Source organism: Anastrepha ludens, chromosome 6 (assembly GCF_028408465.1).
Source record: "Anastrepha ludens isolate Willacy chromosome 6, idAnaLude1.1, whole genome shotgun sequence".
In the NCBI taxonomy this organism is placed as follows: domain Eukaryota; kingdom Metazoa; phylum Arthropoda; class Insecta; order Diptera; family Tephritidae; genus Anastrepha; species Anastrepha ludens.
In genome coordinates this window covers 24,488,653-24,510,849 of record NC_071502.1, presented here as the reverse complement: position 1 = coordinate 24,510,849, position 22,197 = coordinate 24,488,653, and the positions used below count along the sequence as shown (strand labels likewise).

Below are 22,197 nucleotides of genomic sequence, written 5' to 3'. Positions count from 1 at the left end.
AATAAAAACATAGTAAACGCTAAACGTTATTACCTTTGAAGGAAGCTATTAGTTCAAAGAGATTTAGAACGTAGAAACTGTGTAAAAAAATGTAAATAGTGTTTTCGTTATGCACTGCGAAATTGTGTGTGTATCTGTCCTGCTCGCACTTCTTAGTAACAAGGAAATTGTCATTTCTGTCAATAAGCACAATATTTAAGAAAATTGTGCTCTGAAGCGAAAAGTTTGCATGAACAGAAAATTAAAAGCAGTTCGAGAGTTTTTGTTGTGTGTTTAATTTTACTATAACCTATTCGTAATAATATTCAAATTTAGTGCTGCATATGTAAATATTGAACAAATGTATACTCGCACATAGCTGTCATTTTATACTCTTTTTCTCTACGCTCCGCGGTGACTGAATCATAGCTGTCAAATCTATTACCCGATTTCTTGTGGGGAAATAAATTTTTTCTGCTGAAGTTCTGTTGGCTATTTGGGAATATAAAGAGTTCTTGCACTTTTATATTCTTTTAAAATAGATTTACCTGTGTAATAAAAGTGTGTACATTAGTTAAAAGAACGGAAACAAAAAACACTTAGCCAGTGCTAATCATTATAGTAGACGATTTGGGTGTATGTGTAGTTGTGCTTGAAGAAATTAAATACGGACCCTTGAGTCACAACTGGCCACTCACAAAATATCATAAATACTTTGGTTTTTTGTTGAAATATACTCATTGAAATGGAGCAAACACAAATTAGCGATGCTGAAAAAGTGCGAATCGTTTCTGATTTTATTATGCATGCACCACCTGGCGAATTCAATGAAGTTTTTACCGATGTACGTCAATTGCTCAATAATGATGCGCTGCTGAAAGAGGGCGCCAGTCACGCCTTCGCACTATACAACAAAGAGCAATTAACGCCAGTACATATTGATGGTAGTGAAAATAATGCCCTTATATCGGAATATAATGATCTGGGTAAGTAACAAAAAAAACCAATTTTAAGAAAAATTAAACTAGTTTCGTTGTTATTGTAACAACATAAATATTCCGCATAAATGTTTGGGGAATGCTGCTGGAGTGACAGTTCTTGGCTGGATATAAATAAATCCGGGTCGTTCCGACTTTTTAGAACCGACTGTAGTGGCAACGTTGTTGAGTCATAACTGACTTAAAAATAATACCATTTCTTCACATACCTTAATTGGTATATACTTAGAAATCGTTATCTTAAAATTATTTGTTGACTTTGAAGCAGTGACTGATTTAAGTCCAGCGATAAAACTGCATAATTTAATTATAGATTTATACCGATAAAATTGCACAAAATATTGATAAATTCACAGGTTGTTTAAAAATGGGTTAGAAATAAGAAATATTTCTGACTACCAAATACAATTTTTTTTTTTTTTCATATTTAAATCATAAAAACTTTGATAAAATAGTTGAAACAAGGAAGGACTTTATGGTTGTTGACATCAAAGAGATTAATTTGTAATAGTAAGTTAATAATTTTCCTGTAAGGACTTCCACATACCATCTACAATAATTAATAAACAGACAACCATCAGTTATATGATTGGTTAATGCCGTGAAGAGTTTACTGATGCCTTTAGATGCAAAAAGGATGCTGGTACCTCTGTTGTTGGGGCAGCATAAACATTCCCCATACTTACATACGGTGAATGCTGCTAGAGTGACAGTCCTTGGTCGGATATAAATCCGGGTCGTTTCGGTAACGTCGGTTCCAAGATGGAATCGGGAGTTGGAGCAGGGGTTTTTTCTAAATCAGCAGATTTATCTTTTTCCTTTCAACTGCTGAAAACTGCTAGTGTTTTTCAGGCAGTAGTGTATGCGATCATGCAGGCAGATGTCCTTGCGATCTTGCAGGCATGCAGAATGCTTAGAGAACGCAGAAGCGAGGGAGTTATTAACGTTTTTTCCGATAGTCAAGGTGCGATCAAGGCACTGTCGACGTCATCGTGCAATTTCAAACTGGTGAACTCATGTAAGAAGACGATCAAATCTCTTGGCTGTGCAGGTAACATTTCTCTGACCTGTGTTCCAAGACATAGGAACTAATAGGGAAATGAAATTGTTGATGAGCTTGCCAGGAGGGAAGTTTGTTGTTGTTGTTGTTGTTGTAGCAGCATAAAGATTCTCTACACTTACATACAGGGAAAGCTGCTGAAGTGACAGTCCTTGGCCGGATATAAATCCGTGTCGTTTCGGTAACGTAGAACCGACTGCTAGGGGATCGACTGAATTGGTTGCAGAGGTCTCCAGACTTCAACATCGCCTTGTGTGTTGTTAAAGGGGAATTACCCAACTTATTTCTCAGGAAAGTGCATAATAGGGGGAGCTCGTGTTGTATTTGAAAACCCCTTTAGCCCTAACACAATAGACGCAGAGAGTTCGGGGGTTTCTCGCCATTCAATTTCCAAACTAGTAGCTGTGTTTACCGACCAATCCACGATCGGCACACACGAAGGAAAGTTAAGTTTACTATTTAATCCCCATTGCAGAAGTTGTGGGTGCCTTTCAGAGAAGGAAACTTTTGAGCACTTTATCTCTAAGAGTCCGGGTTTGGCAGTTAGACGATTAAGGTCACTGGGTGCTCCTTTCTTCGACCGCCTAGGGCAGTGCGCCAATCTAAATCCCATCAATCTTCTTCTTTACATCAACAGGTCTGGTTGCCTGTAGATATCTACCTGTTGGAGGACTCAAAATGGTATCAAAATGGCGCTTTAGAGCTACTTGGGGAGTGCCATACTGGTAGTTCATCAATTTCGGAGACCTACTTCAGATGCAAGAAAACAAAGCAGTAGTTCAAACAATTATCTTATAGCCCACGAAACAAAAGTAGATACATAAGATATTAAAATCGGGAACTAGCTCACAAAGTATCATTAATAAATAGTTAGCAATTAAATTGTAGACTACTGAAACATATTATGTAGATCTTTGTCACAATTAAATAAAAATGGTTAGGGAAAGCCAAAAAAATTGTGAATTACAATGCTTCTCCAGGTCATCCACTTTAACCTCACTGTCATGTAAAGAGCATCATGAATTCTTCAATATTCCTATGCAGATATCGATAAAACTAACTATTAATAAATACAAAACCTTACAGGAAATGGTCGTTTTTATGATCCCCGTACCAAGCAATCTTTTAAGTTTGATCACCTACGCAAAGAAGCCAGTGATTACCAGGACGTGGAACCGGACGCCACATCTGAGCCATGGCGTGCTGCTCTTGATGTAGAAGCCATCAACTACACAAACAGTCATTATAGAAATGGCGTAAGTATTTGTACATTTTTTTTATTTCTTAGAGCAAAACAAATATAATATAACAACATTTTCAATTGATTCATAGGTATCCTCTGTATTTGGAAAGTCCCAAGGGGGTCAAATTACTCTTACACTTTGCATTGAAGACCATCAATTTCAACCGAAAAACTATTGGAATGGCCGATGGCGATCACAGTGGAGTATTACTTTGCAACCTGGCAATGGCAGTGCTGAACTTAAAGGGGTGCTTAAGTTACAGGTTGGCTTTGTCAAACAATACTAATAATGTTAAGCTAAGTTAATACTATACATATTCATGTATATATGTGCATGTATATATATCTAATTCGAAGTATGCTTCTTGATGTAGCCTTGCAAATGAAAAGACCCACAGTTTTCTGAATCGTCTCAACGGCATATGATTTTTAAGGGTAAACGTTACAACAATTTTTTTCTACCTTTCATGCTCATGGCAGGCTGGGAAAGCCACCAAACAAATGGTATAACATCCAAAGCCTTGTTGTCGCAGCATCATTAATATTATCCGTACATAGACGAGAAATTGAATGTCTTAGAAGCCTAACTAATGCCGCAAACCAAGTTTTACATAAATTTATGTAGTATACTTTCGATAATAGGTCTGTTCATGTAAAAATTAGCCAGTAACTTAATTTCCCAGAATTCGCTCTCAAAGAGAAAAATATCAAAAAAGTATATGAACCCAATAACAATTGGCAAGTTTTACGAACCGAACAGCTGATTAAATAGTTGGCGCGAAAAATCACAAGAACTACAATTTTTTTTGTTGAGCTACCTGGTATTATTAGGTGCGCAACTAAGTTCCCGCTGTTTGTCAATACATGCCGCCATCAGTGTGTGCTAGTCGATTCTAACATAACCTAAACGTCATAAACCAAGCTTAGACACATGGTAAACAAACTGCTTCGACACATTAGTGATTTTGTTCTGGTATCATATACTTTTGGTTTTGTGAAAATGTCTGATTTCGGGCCATTTCATCATCGCTGTCAGATGACGAATATTCCATTGGCAATTGAATTGTTGTGACAATCATAGCTTTCTACATATTTTCCTTGCGGCGTCTATGCATGTATGTATGTAAGTATACAGTATACGTATAGTGCCAAATTAGTTAATAACCAAGAAGTGGAAGCATAAAACACCAAAGATATCTTCAATGCTTTCGATTTGTATTTCGGAAGCTGCAGCAACGGTGACTGGAGGCTGTGGTTTAGAGGTACATGACCGATTCCTATTTAATATAGGATTTCTAAAATATATTTTAATCACTTTTTTTTATTTAACTTTAGAACTTAGTCTCAATTCACAAATTTTAATTCGTATTAATGTTTACTTTGCGATCAACTGTTTTTCTCACTTGTAATTCTTACAAATGAAAACTTGCAACTTCCCCTCGAAATGAAATGTCATTTTGCTTACTCACTTTCCCCTACTTTGCAAGTTTTTTGGATACATGAACACCAAAACTTGCTAATTTGTTACAATTGTTACAAATTATTTGTTTCATGAAGAGACCTAATATATGTATGTATAAGAAATGAGATATACCAACCTTCAGATTTTAATTTATTATTACTTTTAGTAAATGTTTAGTAATGTTAAGCCGCTATGGTCTTGTGGATTTGTGTATGAAACACCAAATTATAGAAAAAAATTTAAAATAGCTGTCGTTCGGAATTGGCATAGATCGGTATAGCTCTCTCCATTTGAAGGAGAACATCAAGTTGGCACATCACAAATTGGATGAAAGATGCACGCACGAATCATGCATACATGCATACATGCCTATACATATGTGTTTATTAATTAAATAAAGCTTACACCTTTATATGCACATTGGTATATATTTGTATATATGTTTTTATTTAATAATTTTTTTTTTACTACAGGTGCATTATTATGAGGACGGAAATGTGCAACTAGTTTCTACCAAGGAATTCCGAGAATCTGTGGTCGTGTCTAATGAACAACAAGTAGCAAAAGAAGTTATACGTTTAATCGAAGAAGCTGAAAACGAATATCAGTTGGCAATTTCTGAGAACTATCAAACCATGTCTGATACGACATTCAAAGCGATGAGGCGTTTGCTGCCAATAACAAGAACTAAAATTGACTGGGGCAAAATCGTTACATATAGTATTGGTAAAGAATTGAAAACGCAATAAGATCCGGTAGATGTTAAGGCGTCGTCGGGGGTGAAGGAAACATTGGTAGGCGAAGTCACACAACAATTAAAATCCAGCATTTTGGAGCGGCCTACCAGTCTTCGCCTAGCTGTCAAACATGATTAAGTCCAAAATATGAATATGTGGCGAGATCTGAAATTACTATTACGCAAAGTAGTAGCAGCATTTTAAATTTTTCAAAGATTGTACATTTTTTCCACTAGCTAAACCATAAATTTTCAGCCAATTTGGTACTCAAGTTTGCGCATATTGACACTTTTGCTCTCAATGGCTTCGAAAAAATCTCTCTCTTTGGCTTTGCGTAATTGCAACTCGGATTTCGCATACATTTACCTAAATCAAATGAAACACTTGCATTATATAGCCCGCAAGAGTTTATATACATACTTATATATATACATATATTTATAATGGTGGCTATAACTGCGAGTTTAGCAGTGCAGTGCTACATTTCGCAGCAATTTCATCACCATTGTCGCCTTTGTCGTTGAATGCAGAAAATAAGAAAAGTAGTATATAGTAAGGTACTAAAATAGATGAAAGGAATTTTAATAAAGTTAGTTTACAACACAAAAATTAAAGAAGCTTCTCTAGCACTTTCAAATTTTTAATTTTTTTCTTTAAAAATTCATTTACAGTCTAAAGAATAGCTTTTCAATGTTTTAAGCTTAATAGAAAATTTAAAAAGTCCATATAAAGTCAGTAGGAATGTAAGACTTTCGCAGACACGTACAATGGATATTGAGTGAAGAAACAAGAGCGGCGTTCATTAAATTAAACAAAAGAGGCCAGAACTGCACAGAAAAAATGAATACAGATACTATAAATGATTTTTTCGAAGAAGAAGTCTTGGTTTATGGTCCTGGTATCGCAGATTAAGCTTCGGTAACTATAAATTTCTTTTAATTCTACTTTATAAGCACGATAACTTTAATTGCGTTTTTCTCGAAATACCTTTTATTCCGTGCTGTCGAATATAACTCAAAAAGTAAACAAGATATCAACTTAAAATTTTACAGTGATATTCTTTAATACATTGGCCTTCGCATGTACCTCAAATTTTCTAATAAGTATCACTAAAAATATTGTTTTGATCAATTTGTTTATAAAAAAAGTGTAATTTTTTTCTTTTTCGCATCAAATGTTTATTTTTTTTCATTAAAAATAGGTAAGTGCAAAGCGGATTTCAATGTAAAGTTTTTCTCTGGTTGATTTCAGTTAATTACAAGAGGTTGTACATTCCACGGCGCAAATTAAAGGAGCAACGTTTGACCAGCTGTAGCTCCGCCATTTTTATTAGTTTTTTTTTTTTCAAAAATTTTTTTGTATATTTATTTAAGCATGAATATTAATATGTAATTTATTTTAAGATAATAAATACTCTAATTTTTTCGAACAAATTATTAAAAAACTCGTCTGAAGGAGCTGCCCCCTTAATTCAATGTAGAACAGAAAATGTTGATCCCCGTGCTCAGATTTAAAGGGTTAGGGATAGTCAGTGGCCCGAAAAAATGATGATATTCAATAATTTTTTTTGCTAACCAATTGCTTTAATTTACAAAAATAAAAACACAGCATTAATACATCATGTTTCAGACTTTCGAGAAAAAAACCGACAATTAATTGTTAAAAAAATCGAAATTTTGAAAAAAAAATCCTTCACTCAGGCACGAGTTTTTTATATTTTTCAAAAGCAGTATAAATTAGAGGGAAACTACCAAGCGGTTTTTAAGTTACAGTGATCACCAGTTCAAAAATCATAATTTTGAGAAAAACGCATTTAAAGTTTTGTTACTTGCTTTCGAACACTCTGGAGCGCCCGAGCGTCTTTTGTTAATTGTTGAATAACTCGAAAAGTATTTGTCGGATTCACTTCAAATTTTCACACAATATGTTTAAGATATTACACTTTAAGGAAATGCAAAAAAAATCTAATTTTTTTTAAGTTCTGACTACCCTTAACCCCATAAACCACACTGACCTGAAGTGAGAGATTTCGCAGCATACTTAGGTATAGTAAAGATAAATTCGAAGCAACTGTTTCCCTATACGGATAACAAAAGTTGTTTTAAACAATATTTTAATTTTTTATTTTCAGCCTTAAATTTTACGCCATTTATTTTTATATATTTGCTATATTTTCATTTTACTAAAATAACATAATAATTGCTATGTATGTCAACATGATGTTGCGTTGCTGTTCTCGTTCTAACAGCATCTGTTACGTCTATATATTCAGTCAGAGGATGTAACCAATGGATAGTCAACTTTTGCTTACTATTTTTGGGATATTCTCCGAAGTTGATTCTTTATAACTTCATTCAGACTTCTCTAGAATTTCAGCTTTCTTTATTAGGAAACGTTTTTCGGGTTGTGATTGCAGCTCCAGTTCTAAACGATCCAACAACCAACCTTCTTCAGGTGTCCGTGTCGCCCAAAAGAACATCTTACCTACGAATTGTCTTGAATAATCGAGGTCTATTTTTAAGCTAAACTGTAACGGTTATTACCTTTATCTTTAGCGCCTTTCACACGTACTTCAAACTGTGCATTTTTTCCGTCTGCAAAATTTTTGGTATCACCTAAATCAAAGCCAATTTCTCTAATAGGTTCACCCAGTAAACTTGAAGCACCTGTAGTTAATTTCAATCAATTTATTTACTTGGAAAACATGTCAGTGGAAACATATGTATATACCTCTGTGTTTCCTCAAAGCCTGGACGGCTAAACGAAAATATTCGGAATTTCTTATGCGATCCTTCATTTTATGTTGCATATACATAGCAGCCGAAATGGAAGCAACTGCTCCGTACACAGCAATTTTTCCAAGTGTTTTATTTGATGGGAACCGCATTTTTTGTAATAACACAATTTTTTATGTTTGATAACCTTCCTCATTTAACCATTATATCAAAGCTTCTCAGATAAACCATTCTCGCTTTTTTAAATCAGCTGTAAACTCGGAGCTACCATACTGTTTAAACAAAAGGCGCACAACTTTTATGACCAGAGTTCGAAAATAAAACGAAACGTCTCTTTCCGCTTCATTTCGCTCATTCCATTCATCTTTGCTGTAATTAAGTAAATTACTTTCTTTTTTAGAATGAAAATGTACGCCTATTTATCTTCAAAGCCAGTCTCCATAGAACGTTGGCTCCGCTTTGATTCAACGCGAGTGCTTGAACGCTTTGAGCTAAAGAATTGATAAATTATGCGATGTAAATAATAATTAATAATACAACGTGCATTCACTTTTGGAATAGTTTTGTTAGTTTTCATCTATTAATTGTCAAAGCACACGAAAACATGAGAGCTTCTCAATTTTACACTTTGGTATGGCGTTGAGGCTGCTCAGCATTACCATTTTGCTCCTTATTCTGGTTCTTAAAATGAGAAACTTTTTGAAGTTGGTTGATTAGGGTTCCATTAAGCTTTGGTCACGAGGTTTTGGCACACACTTAACTAAAACAAACTTTATTATTCAGTAAATAATTTCAGCTGGCAACGCTCGTGCTCTCACTCAACAGCTGACTTTTATTTGAGGTTATACAATTACTTTTTAGGTTTTAGCTCAATGATCGAAAGGTGTTTAAGTTCTTTTTTCTTAAATTTCAAAGAGAGTTAATTTTCAAAATGAATGCTAATATTTTTGGACAAACATTAAACAGGATTGGACGAAGCTGGTTGACGAACACATTTTTAGCACGCTCCTATGCAAAACCTGCAACTGGTAATATAACAAAAAAACTTATTTGCATGGTTTAGTTGTTCAATATTAAATGCTACATATGATTATTTAGCCGCACTTGGGGGAGGAAAAAAGAAAAAACTTGGAAAACTAGGCCCAGTAGTCGAGAAAAAGGAAATCCCAGTTGAAACAGATGTCAATAAGCTGGTTAGCTATGTTTGTGGCAGCAATATCTTAAAAACGGGACAGGATATTAAGGTAGATGTACAAAATGTCATTTATTGGATTTAAAAAAAATACTCTCATGTAGCTTAAACCTGATTCGGAATACCCCGAGTGGTTATGGTCCCTCAATGTTGATCGCATTACACCTGTGGATGAGATGGATCCAGAAACGAAGCAATATTGGCGACGCATACGTAAAATGGGTCTCCGACGCAATAATCAACTAAGTAAATTGAAAAAATTTTAATTGTAAGTTAAATGCTGGCATTCATCTCATTAAAGTTGATTCAGGCGAAAAACAGGTTAAGTTGATTCTTAAATTTGTCATGATAAAATATGATTATAATAGTGTTGAAAAGCAATGGGTTTCGAAATGTCTGTTATTGGAGAAGCATAACACATTTTTAAAAACTTGTAGGGACTTTTGTTGGAATGATTGTTCTTGGACGTACTATAAATTTTGTTCGCTTCGTAAGGTAAGCCCGACGATTACGGTAATGAAAATATTTCTGGTCATTGACTACTCTCTTGCATTGTTCGATAAGCGAATTGTGTACGTAAATAATATTCCTAGTCATGCACTAAAAAGCAACATTCTACCACAAAACTTGGAAACTTATATGAGAAGTTTTAAATACCCGGGTTATCTCTCTGAAACAGTGAAATTCTTTATTTGAACTGGCTAGCTTTTTAAAGACTATACAGTTTTTGCATGGTTTAATAATATAATTGAATTATAATAACCGAACTTAATATCTGTACATATATAAATAATAGGTGAATAAAAAGAAAGTAGATAATTTGTTGTAGATAAACTTTGATTTTACAAATTTGAAAATAATTACCACGATAGGGATACAATTTTGACAATAAAACCAGTTCCTTTTAATAAAAACTTACTAGAACTGGAAGCATTATTTATTGTACATTGGAAACATAAATAAAAGTTGATATTAGTCACCCCAAACGGTTTAGTTGTTGTTATATAACTTTATAAATTATGGCTCGCCTTGTCAAACTGTGTAAATCTCAAACTACTTGATTTTATATTATTTCCAGAAGGTAGAAATGCTTGAAAGAATGACTTCCAATCGCGGATTTCGATTAATTTTAGAGTGTTTCGAAATTTCTTGGACTTGTGAGTAACTTTGTAAAGGTGAACATCCTAACGGTTTAGGTATCCAATCAACAGGTCTCATGGTGTCCTCGGTTAGTGAGAATGTTATTTTAATACTAATATAAAAAACATAATTTTCAAAAAGAATGCCGACATTGATATAAATGCCCTGTTTCGATTCTGGCCTGCATAATTGTTGTTGTTGTAGCAGTAATTTTGCCCTGTCACAGTAGTGTAATCACCGGTCTTCGTCTAGCTCATCTAACGGCAGGCCCAGGAAACTTGCTGTTTTGACGGGTTGAGTCCAGAGGGAGAGAGTGTTAGATGAGTGGGTTTGATGGGGCATGTGAAAAGGTGGTTAGTGTTGTGCGATAGATGAGGGATGGGGGTCGGGTACACTAGACAGGGCTAGTTTACGAGGCGGCGGCCTTTGGTCGGGAAAACCCAAATCATTCCGGTAACGAAGAACCGGCTGCCATGGGAATGTCTACATAATTGTCACGAAGAAAGCCTCTCAGATTGCCGGTTTTCGTTCCTGTGGTTAATTTTTTTCATATCGGTGTTCCGCATTTTCTCCATATGACAGGTGGTTGCCTGCTATGTTGTACCAATACGGTAGCGATGAACTGGGACGTACAGTATCAAATTCTATGAAGGGCCGATTTTGATTTGTGTCTGTATAGTACCAGTTAACACCAGCAAACGCGCATCCGGCCAAGCTCTATTCCCACCAATAATGTGCAGCAACTGGTAGGAGAATTAAAAATTCAGGTATTTAGGCAAAGTTGTCGAATTGAATAATCAGTTCTATTAACTCACCGGACTCAAACGGCTACACTTGCTGTCGCAGGGGAAATAAATTTTTTTTTAAATAAAACCTATACTGTTTTACCAACTTATCTGTTACCTTTTATTAAGGTTTATTTTCGTACATTGCAGCAGACATTAAACCTCTAAGTTTTTGAATGGCAACCCCTTGATTTCCAGCAGTAATACATTAATATAAAATTAAATATGAACAAAACTTTTTATTAAAATAACATTTTTAATTTATTTTCTTTGCTTATAATTACGTTAGTGTAAATTTATCATCACTCGATCTCGATTCCAAACAGATCAACTAGTGTCAACTAACGTACGTAATATTTCAGTGTGTTCCATACAAATGCCAAAAACAAGTCTTAACAGAAGAATCTACTTCTGCGAATGGTACAACTCTGATAATAGCCGTATTTTTTTGTACAAATCACTTGTCACTTATGATATCAAGAGCATTACAATTATTTTAGAAGTTTATACCATTTAATGACCAAAGGAAATTCTTCGATAAAATGTTGTCCCCCCAGTTTTGTTAGGTGGCACCTTTTTAACTTTATCTCGAATTTATTAGTATTTGGTTTTGTTGCTGCTTTTTGGAAGTACATTTTGAAATTCTCATCGTTGGCAGGGGATCCGTTGGAATGTTGGCTACTCGATTCAGTTAAATTGTAGCTTTAAAACACTGCGCCACATACCAAGCTTTTAAAATCATCTATCGCTCTAAGCTCCTTAATCTAATATTTATTATGTTGTGCCAGCAACTGCATATCTGTAAGGTACTTGATAATATGTACCTTGGCTTCGGCCTTTTGTCGTACCCCTAGGGTGTTAAGCATGTCGGTGACGACCATACCGAACGACTGATCCTCAGCGCTAACTGCTTGCGTCATTGAATTTTGAAATATTTTAATGGTATTCAGCATATTATCGTGATTGTCTTCTTCGGTGCGTTCACGTTTCAGAGCTGGTTCATAAAAGTATGGTTTTTGTTCCTTCGCGGCGGTGGCTAACTGAGTGTCGCCTGTAACTGTAATTTCTAAATGTGAACTTGAGTGTATAGTATGTTGCGTAACAAAAGTTTAGTTTACATATAATAAAATTTGGAACAACAAGCGACTGTTAAATGCATGCTAACTAGTGTCCTTGTTGTTTCAAAATTCTTAAACAATTTCTTTGATTCAGCTGTTACCTACCATGCGGATGTGCAAGAGCTTGTGTTGATGTTGAGGCGGTGCCATTAAATGGTTGTGCAAATACGTCTACAACTGTTTGCTGCTGAGGTTGTTGTTGTTGCTGCTGTTGATTTGGATCAACCTGTGTAACCGTGTTGGTATTCTGTTGCACGTTATTACATTTGCCCAAAAGAGATTCTCGATATTGTCTACGCCATTGTGTAGAAAATCATTTGTAATGATTGATAATAGAAATCAAAAATATAATTTACCTAATTGAATCCACTAAAAACTGCATTTGTTTGAAGTAGCGCCATCGCGATTCTTGGCACAATTTCATTTCACGTGCGAATTTGTCGCGCAAACTTTTCCAACGTTTCGTACATTTTTGTTCTGTAAGAAACAATTTATGCAATTAAATAATATATAAACAAACAAGAAGAGTTAGCGACTTCAGTTAGCAGCAAGAGCAGAGAAGGTTAATTTATTGAGCAACCTTATTGGTAGGAATCAGATTGTTTATTAATAAACGTTCTCTGCTGACAATAACAAAGTACATTACTTGCATACAAAACAAAGTTTTGTTACTTTAATCTGACTGCGGAACGGAACCGAGTTCGCGATTAGCAGCTGAACGTCAACGCCGCACTCAGCGTACACGTACGAGTTCGCAGTGCTGCTTTGTAGTGCCCCCACAAATCGGCTGCACTGCACTGGCATGCTTTACACAAAAACTCACACATATAGTTGTTTCATTCACTCAAATACGTTCATACCCCCATAGCCAAAGCGCGCTTTGCACTGCAGCGAAAAAAAGTCAGCAAGCGTGCGACTCAGCAATAAAGTACAGCAACGCAAGCAGTCACCAACGGCGACATCGGCACCGATGAAAAAATTAATGAAAACGACATCGACGGCTCTTGCGGTTGCGTTTGCCTTCGACTGCTTCTACGACAACGAACAATAACAGCAAATATCACAATACAATATGTGTGCATATGCACACAAACATACATACATGTGTATATGCATACGAAGGCACCTATTTTTACTTTAACCCATCGCCATTATGAATCCATAAATATTTTGTGTGTTCGCCTATAGCTTTCATACACCAGATGCACGTTACGAACTATTCTCAGCCGTAGACCTTAAACTTTTTCCCACCATTATCTGTTCAATTTATAAATGGATTTTTATCCAAGTTTTCATACTACTATCAAACGTTTTCTTCCGCTACTTAAAAAACTTCAAATCTTCAATATGAGTAAATGTTTCTGCATGTATGTATATGCATACAAGTAGTATAATCTCTTACCTGGCACTCCAAGCAGCTCTGCGATCTGCTTCCAGGTTTGCGCCTTTCTAACAAAATGTTTGTAATTATAATGTGAACGATCATATATAACTGGGTTTTGCTTCACTGCCTCAATGAGATTAAGATCGAACTGAGTCTCCAAATTTGCATCCAACTTTTCCATTTTCACTTTTTTTCAGTTTATTTGCAAACAAATTTTCAGATGGTGTCTTTACCGCTAAATTGTACTTGCACGTTTACTGTGCTGCTTCTGCCCACATAGGCGCCCACAGAACTCCGCCAACGATTTTTGCACTTGGATTTCGCACAAAAAAATCACAAATTTCTATTGAAGTCAGCAGTCGCTGCCTACAATGATTCTTTTTTATATAGAGGCAGAGATATTTCTCTTGTAGAAGATGTTTGTATAACCACTCGAAATCACAAACTGCGAAGCGACGCAAACGACATCAAAAACTACTGCGGACAGAGATAGCCGATGCTGATGACGATGGCGATAGCCGAAGTCAGCGAAAACCTCGACTTCGGCTGTTCAATGCGCAGCGCTGTAGCAGAGATGCCACAGAATCGGTGTGGGCAGCGGTTCACATGGTGTTATCAGATGTTTTGTCTTATTTCATTTAATAGACAGTTAAGCATTGTGGTAATTTAATAAAATCGTAACAATGAATGAAATCAATGGTTTTGATAAATTAATAACTATTATGATTTGCAAACTTATTAAGAAAAATGTATTAAAAAAAGTGAAATAAGTATATGACACTTAATTTTTTTTATCTATATGATTATTTGACCTTGAATTAACTTCTTTTTTTTTTTTTTTATCGAAATAATTCAATCTTGAATTTGAAAATTAGTTAAATTTTAAAACGAAAATAGTTATTATTCAAAACCGAAACTAGAAATAATGCTAAGCAATTGTTGAAATAATTCTAAACCCGAGAGTGAATGAACTCTTTGTCACTTACATCTATTTCTAAAGCACGCGACTTTCAATATCTCAGGTGCACAAATAAGCAAAGTGTTTATTTCCATGTTGTCAATTACTTATTCCACTTTGATATTAGGCACACCGAAACTCGATAGCTACGAAATGTATTGCACTAATAACTATCGGACTATTTTGAATGGTTGGCAATGCGATTAATTTTGCACAAGTGTTTTTAGCTCTGGCATTTTCGCCTTTGTTTTCATCCAAGTTATCTTCCGCACAGCTGAAATTGAATTTATTCTTTATATAGTTGATATTTGACTTAAATCGAAAATGAAGTGACGAGCTTACATTCTTAATAAGATACCAGCATTTTCGGCATCGAGATTTTCTAAGTGTATCTTGAGAGCTGAAGTTAAGGTATACATTACATATCCGTTTAACTGCTGGCACAAACTGATCAAATAAAGAGAACATATGGTAAAATGTACACAAACTTTTAGTGCTGTTTTTTTTGTTTTTGCCAACGAAGCATTAATTCATATTTGTTACGAAGGCATGTGGGTGAATCATATAAAAGTATTTAATAAAAAACAGGTGTTTTTCTATTCAGACAGAGGAAAGATAAGAAGGCACTACTTAAAATTTGCGACTTCACCAAAAACGCTTAAACGACTTATAAATTCGCGCCCATGACTTTGTGTAATCAATTTTTGTGCACTAACACATTGCTTTCGGATAAGTTTGATCAGTAAAGAAAACGTTTAAATTAGTTTTTGTTCTCTAATAATTTGTTTGTGATACCACACAAGTGGTCATTGCCAGTTTTAATATAGACATACAATTGTTTGTGTTTAACTTTGCTTAGAGGAACTTTACTAGATGTCGTGGTAGCGAATTGACAGCTTCCGTTTTAGTTTACTGTACTCAGAGCGATAACAATGTGCGTAGATAATTTTGTGTTTAGCATCCGTTGGCGGTACATTTCTACTATGCAATCTTAAAGTCTACCGCATTAGCAGATTGTATATGTATGTGTGAATATGAGTGATATATAATATTTCTTTATTTACTTTATTTTGCGCAGGTTGTATAGGCAAGACCGCTGGTAGTTATTGAATCGGCTAGTTTTTATGCACACTTATCGCCATCGTAAAGCTATTAATATGTACGATATTCCATTAGGAGTCTTGGCTGCACAAAAGCTAAGCTTATTGTGCTGTCCCCGCCTGCAATTGCGCAAGGATATTATGTAAGTATTCGAATTGAGTAAAGAATTCGCATTTATATACGTAAAAAATACGAAATATTGCAGCTTCAAAGGATCTATCATTATCCTTACATATCTGGCATATGCTGCTTATCATATGTCCAGAAAACCAATATCCGTTGTCAAATCAGTATTACATGAGAACTGCACAAATCCCAGCAACACCTCTGACAATGACTGTGGCTATCCACCTTTTGGTAAGTGGAAGTTACTGACTTAGTTACTTATTATTGTTGTAAAATTGATTTCTTTTAATTCACAGATGTGCCCGATGCGTCCACATTGTTTGGCACACTTGATTCGGCATTTCTTGTCACCTATGCCATTTCCATGTTTGTGTCCGGCATTGTTGCCGAACGGGTTTCACTGCGCTACTATCTGAGCTTGGGCATGCTATTTTCTGGACTCTTCACACTACTTTTTGGCGCAGCCAAATCATGGAACATACATAGTATGTGGTACTTTGTTATTGTTCAGGTATTGGGCGGCATTGTACAAACAACTGGCTGGCCAGGTGTAGTCACATTGATGGCTCGTTGGTTTGGCAGATCGAAGCGTGGTCTCATATTTGGCATTTGGAATAGTCACACTTCGGTGGGCAACATACTTGGCACTTTGATAGCCGCCCATTTTGTGGAGAGCAATTGGATGCTATCGTTTGCCGTGCCCGGCGCCATTATGTCCGGTTTGGGATTTGTGATGTTTTTATTTATTGTCGATGATCCAGAAATTGTTGGTTTGGCTTCCACACGTCCTCATTTACCGGTGCATCATAGCAGTGGCCATGAAGACGAAGAACGTGGATCGGGTGTGGCAAATTATGATGCGGTGAGTCTTTTTTACCTTATGTTGCGTTTCAAAGTTTTAAAGTAATGTGCTAACAGCTATAAAAATACGCATTTCATTATAACCATATCCGTAATACAGCTATTATTGCTAGAAAAATATGTTCACAATGTGTTTTGAACTCGAAATGAGAGCGGACACCCTGCATAAAATTTAAAGCTTGTAGTAGTAGCGTTCGTTATTAAGTAAAAAAAAAGATGGTTTCATTGTCACTTTTCGGGCGCTATATCAACTAACTGTTCCCGAATCCTTCCATATAAAGTAAATTTTATTCCACGATTTTTTCCCGTTGAAATAATTTTACTAATTTATTTTTTTTTATTGCTACGTTTTTCATTTACCGATTTAACGTAGCCATTTTTTTGAAGAGATTCAACTGTGAAGTTCAAACGTCGTATTCAATTTGAGAATCCTTTTAGAAAACATTTGATAAATAGACATTAGAAATAATGTTTTCTTAAACATATGCAAGTAGGTCGTTATAAAAATGCACAAATATATTGTAAATGTTTTCATTCCTCTAGTTCTGACACTTTTTAAAGAAAATTTCATGGAAAAATGTTCCGGCGGTTTTGGCAGGATCAGTCTAATAAAATTGCTTTCAAATGAACACTGCTAAATATAAGCAGTCAAACCCATCTACAATAAACACCTAACAGTATTGAACATTTTTAGTCTACCATTCTATGTCTTAAATTTTGTGCTTGTAATTTGATTAAATACTTAGACTTGCCATAAATTCTGTGACAAATAGTACAACGCATACGGCGAGAACAAATTCGCAGAAAAAAGTTCCGTTATTTTTGCTTTTGTTCGTATTGTACTCAGTTTCGAGACATTTCGCTTGTTAACATTGGAGAGGGTTGCTAAGGAAAATCGCATTGCAGTGATTGCATTGCAAAAGTGTGGGAAAAGTGCAAGTGAGATTTACGAATTGCTGAAGAAATAATAATTATTAATATTTCGAGAATGTTTGTTTACCGCACGATCAATCGTTTTTCCCAAGCATCTGAAGTGACAGACAGAAAAAAGAGTTGTCGTCCTCGCGTGGGTCGAGGCCGTACGAGAAAGAATTCGCAGAAATGCCCTTAGAAAGCAGAAAATCATGTCCAAGGAAATGAATGTAGCGACCAGATCCATGTCAAGACGAATTAGATATGATCTCTACATGAAAGCCTTCCGTCGCTCAACCGGTCATCTTTTGGCAACGCACTTGGACAAAATTACCTCAACAGATGCAAGCAGCTTCTTCGGTAGCACGCGGTCAAAGGCCAAGAAAATATTTTTTTCATAGATCAGAAAATGTTCATTCTTGAAAAAGACTTTGTTCCAAGCGTTCCTCCCGGCAGTCGGTTCTACGTTATATCGGGCCTAGGACAGTCACTCCAGCAGCACTCCCCGTACATGTATGTTTTTGCTACAACAACAACGACGTAACCGTAACGACCCGAATTTATATGCGACCAAGGACTGTCACTCCAGCAGTGCTCCCCGTACATGTATGGAGAATGTTTTTGTTGCTACAACAACAACAACGTAGTTCTTAGGGTTCAGCGTAGCCACCATCCAGCCTCCGTAATGGTTCGGTGGAGAGTGTCTTGTAAAGGCGTTACATCTCTTCGTTTCTGCGAAAAAGAGGTTAAGACCGGGACAAAAGTGTACCAAGAGGATGTCTTAGAAGACGTGGTGAAGCCGTTGAGCAATACTCTCTTCAATGGAGAGCGTTGGATCTTCCAGCAAGATTCCGCTCCAGCCCACAAGACAAAAAACACCAAGCAGTGGCTGAAAAACAATATTCCTGGCTTCATAGCCGCAGAAGATTGGACTTCTGGACTGCAGTTTGTGGTGAGGATTGGAGAATATGTCCTGTCGAAGACCTCACAGAGATTTGGAGAGTTCAAACAATCTTTGGACGTCAATATCCATGGAAACCGTACGTGCTGCAATAGCCGAATGTGCCTTTTTCGAATGAAAATTAAATTTTTTTGCTTAATGTTTACTTGATTAAATAAAACTAACTGCATTAAAACAAGTATTATAATTTCATACCTGTAGCGACCTTAATTTGTAACAGAACTTATGGCAGGACTAAGTATGTACCTATAGTCTTGAATCATTTCATTGTATAATAAATTTACTCAGAGTTTTGAAAACCTTTTATTTTTTTTTTCAATTACCGCATTTTTCCATCGCAGAACATTGGCATTCATGGCTATGAAGACGATTATACAGTAAGTGCATGCTTGGTTTGTATCTACAGTCTGTGTCAGAAAAAAAGAACCGTTTTTTTTCTTGTAACTTTAAGATATATTTCGTTCTGCTTTTTGCTACGTCCCACTCAAGGTTGAGTGAGCAGTCCGCGAAGCGTTTCGGGACGGTATTTTTATGCACTCATTCGAAAGGGCCGAAATTATCTTACGCCGCGGTTGCAAAAGTGATTAAAAAATCAAAAAAGTTTTTTGTGATGTGGAATCAGCGGTATAAGGTGTACAAAAATGTTGATGACTTTTTCGAGCGCGCTTGAAGCAAGTGACGACAAAAAAGCAGGATGAAGTGATCCAATTTTTTAAGTGGGACCCTTCTTTGCTACTACGCCAAGCACGATCAGTTCTTGCCAAAAAGGGAATAGATGTGACTATCAACACCATCGAACGTCGATTGAAGGAGGCGAACTTATCCTACCGTCCCACATCATCAGAACCACTGCTCTTAGAAAAACACATTAAGAAACAACAAAACAAGCTAATGGCGTCACATTTTTGACTGCCCCGACTAATCGCGGTTCCATTTTTCTGACACAGACTGTATGTAAGACTATTTAGACTTCTTATTTAATATTCAACAATAACAATAAAACTAATCTAAGAACACTTATTTACTAAGTACATATTTATATTATTTCTTGCAAACACTTTCTCACGAATTTGCTTCAATTATAGGAGATAAATCATCGTGCATCTGAACGTACCCCGATGTTGACACGCAGCAGATCACAAACGAATACACAAAGCGAACGCAATGCAGTTGGCTTACTGCAGGCGCTAGCTATTCCCGGCGTTGTGGAGTTCTCATTGTGTTTGTTCTTTGCCAAGCTCGTAAGTTACACATTCCTCTATTGGCTGCCACTCTATATACAGTCTTCCAGTAAGTAGCAATGCTGTTGTAGTTTTAGTTGCATTATACCCACATACACAATCACTTATAATCGCATATTTTTTTAACCAGCTACCTTAAGTCCCAGCGTTGCTGCAGATGTCTCCACGCTGTTCGATATTGGTGGCATTTTTGGTGCAATCGCAGCGGGAACTGTATCCGATTATACAGGAATGCCAGCTACAACTTGCCTTGTTTTGTTAGTTTGTGCCGCGCCGCTGGTAATTACCTAAATATTATACAAAAAGTTATCATAATTTAGAAAATATCCAAAAAAAAAAAAAAATTCGCATTCTCTCGATGCTTTTTAACAGCTAAAGTGGTTACTTTAGAAGTGAAACACATTTCTTTTGGAAGTATTAAGTCTTGCATACATTTCTAAATTATGGCGATGTGTTTGGCCGCATAAAACTCTGGTCTTGAAATGATCGCGTTTTCTATATTTTTAGATGTTTTTGTATGTGCATTTTGGTGGCATATCTTTAGTCGTCAACTATATTTTACTTTTGCTGGCTGGTTTTATGGTAAATGGGCCATATGCGCTCATTACAACTTTTGTTAGTGCCGAGTTAGGACAACATCAATCTTTGTCGCACAATGCTAAAGCTCTCGCCACAGTGACGGCGATTATCGATGGTACTGGATCAATAGGTAGCTTATAGTCTTAATCTATAAAACCGACTACTATATTATTGCTAATGATTTTTTTTGTTTTTTAATTTCTAGGTGCGGCCGTTGGTCCATTTATTGCCGGTTTGGTGTCACAGAGCGGCTGGGAGAACGTATTCAATATGCTTATTTGCGCCGATATATTGGCTATGATTATAGTATCGCGCCAAGTGGTTAAAGAATTAATTAGGGGTCGCGGCGTGCGCCGTACACGTATAGAGTAGAACCTTGTCAACATAGGCGTAATTTAATATTCTATATATATACATTTATATGTATTTTACAAGTAACGATACCGTCTTCATATGGCTCACATTTTATTTTACTGAAATGACTACAACTACAAAGTATAATCATGTATGACGAACTAAATTATGCTGTTGTGTCTTGCATTTTTAAGGATTTACGTTAATGTGCTATTATATTTGAATTATGTTTATATGTTTAAATGGCAGTTTTGTGAAAACATGTAACTGCTATATGTATAATATTAGTTATAAAGATTCCATAATGTTTTAAATGTAAATAGAGCATAATAAAATGATAATCTATGTTTTATCATCTGCTACCTAATTTAGAATTCCAATATATGAAATTCTAAGCTTCTCATTAAAAGCATTTACCGTAAGAGGTGGCAGAAAAATTGAGGGCTCTCTGTTTGAAGAAGACGCACAGAATTTATCACCACAACAAATATGATGCATGAAATATTTTAAGCACCTAAACAAGTCTCTACGTTTCAATCCTGTATATTAAATAATAAAGACTGCTGGACCTTTTAGAATTTTAAATAAATTTCTTTTGTTCCTATACGCATTCTACGACGCTAAGGGGTTGCACTACTTAAGGGGTCGCGTCGCGGTGGTCTAAAGATCGAAAATTTAGGATATTTCAGGAAATTTTTTTACCAAAAAAATGAAAAATGATATATAAACTTTTAAGGTTTTTATATTTAACTTCTTTTACATACAAAAATTAAAAACAAAATTTATTATTAAATTATTAAAAAAAAATTTAATATTAAGTTATTAAAAAAAAAATTTTATATTAAATTATTAAAAAAAAATTAAATTTTAATATTAAATTATTTAAAACAAAAATTTTAAATTTTAATATTAAATTAAAAAAAAAAAAATTGAATTTTAATATTAAGTCATTTAAAAAAAAAATTAAAATTTTAATATTGAATTATTTAAAAAAAAAATTAAAATTTTAATATTGAATTATTTAAAAAAAATTAAAATTTTAATATTAATGGACTATGAATAAGTTCGTGCGGTTTTACAACAGATGGCGTAACTTGATTATTATTCCATCGATCCACATTTCCAAACATTCATTGGAGAGCTACTGTCGTAAGGCACAAACGTCAGTATAAGTTTTTTATTTGAAGCGTAAACAACAATATTTTTACCACACTTGAAAATGTCGAATTTCGTGCCAAATAATGTGTTTTTGCGGGGAATTCTTCTTCATT

General features: G+C 35.3%; 5 protein-coding genes across 13 annotated transcripts; 3 read left to right on the top strand and 2 right to left on the bottom strand.

The window, feature by feature from the left end:
- Positions 1–116: 116 nt before the first annotated feature.
- On the top strand, positions 117–6,096 carry LOC128867557 (F-actin-capping protein subunit alpha). Its single transcript, XM_054108915.1, has 4 exons — positions 117–965; positions 3,124–3,293; positions 3,370–3,543; positions 5,216–6,096. The coding sequence occupies exons 1-4, from the start codon at positions 725–727 to the stop codon at positions 5,489–5,491; spliced, it is 861 nt and encodes a 286-aa protein (XP_053964890.1). The 5' UTR covers positions 117–724; the 3' UTR covers positions 5,492–6,096.
- Positions 6,097–7,588: 1,492 nt separating this feature from the next.
- On the bottom strand, positions 7,589–8,497 carry LOC128867561 (uncharacterized). The gene is made up of 3 exons (XM_054108922.1): positions 8,210–8,497; positions 8,023–8,145; positions 7,589–7,963 (listed from the first exon to the last, which is right to left on the bottom strand). The coding sequence occupies exons 1-3, from the start codon at positions 8,364–8,366 to the stop codon at positions 7,830–7,832; spliced, it is 414 nt and encodes a 137-aa protein (XP_053964897.1). The 5' UTR covers positions 8,367–8,497; the 3' UTR covers positions 7,589–7,829.
- A 557-nt stretch (positions 8,498–9,054) lies between these two features.
- LOC128867562 (39S ribosomal protein L54, mitochondrial) lies at positions 9,055–9,724 on the top strand. The gene is made up of 3 exons (XM_054108923.1): positions 9,055–9,242; positions 9,313–9,458; positions 9,511–9,724. Exons 1-3 carry the CDS (start codon positions 9,146–9,148, stop codon positions 9,670–9,672), a joined length of 405 nt encoding a protein of 134 aa, XP_053964898.1. The 5' UTR covers positions 9,055–9,145; the 3' UTR covers positions 9,673–9,724.
- A 1,821-nt stretch (positions 9,725–11,545) lies between these two features.
- LOC128867558 (transcription factor Adf-1-like) lies at positions 11,546–14,355 on the bottom strand. Of its 2 annotated transcripts, none has more exons than XM_054108916.1 (4): positions 13,852–14,355; positions 12,806–12,926; positions 12,555–12,742; positions 11,546–12,397 (listed from the first exon to the last, which is right to left on the bottom strand). In XM_054108916.1, the coding sequence occupies exons 1-4, from the start codon at positions 14,012–14,014 to the stop codon at positions 12,096–12,098; spliced, it is 774 nt and encodes a 257-aa protein (XP_053964891.1). In that variant the 5' UTR covers positions 14,015–14,355; the 3' UTR covers positions 11,546–12,095. The 2 variants fall into 2 exon arrangements, with proteins under 2 accessions (XP_053964891.1, XP_053964892.1); XM_054108917.1 differs by having other exon boundaries at positions 11,546–12,388.
- A 654-nt stretch (positions 14,356–15,009) lies between these two features.
- LOC128867556 (glucose-6-phosphate exchanger SLC37A2) lies at positions 15,010–21,308 on the top strand. Of its 8 annotated transcripts, none has more exons than XM_054108906.1 (9): positions 15,010–15,202; positions 15,870–16,034; positions 16,098–16,249; positions 16,315–16,880; positions 19,094–19,129; positions 19,838–20,042; positions 20,124–20,272; positions 20,501–20,702; positions 20,778–21,308. In XM_054108906.1, exons 2-9 carry the CDS (start codon positions 15,916–15,918, stop codon positions 20,942–20,944), a joined length of 1,596 nt encoding a protein of 531 aa, XP_053964881.1. In that variant the 5' UTR covers positions 15,010–15,202; positions 15,870–15,915; the 3' UTR covers positions 20,945–21,308. The 8 variants fall into 8 exon arrangements, with proteins under 8 accessions (XP_053964881.1, XP_053964882.1, XP_053964889.1 ...); XM_054108907.1 differs by having other exon boundaries at positions 15,010–15,262; XM_054108911.1 differs by lacking the exon at positions 15,010–15,202 and adding an exon at positions 15,320–15,338.
- Positions 21,309–22,197: the final 889 nt, after the last annotated feature.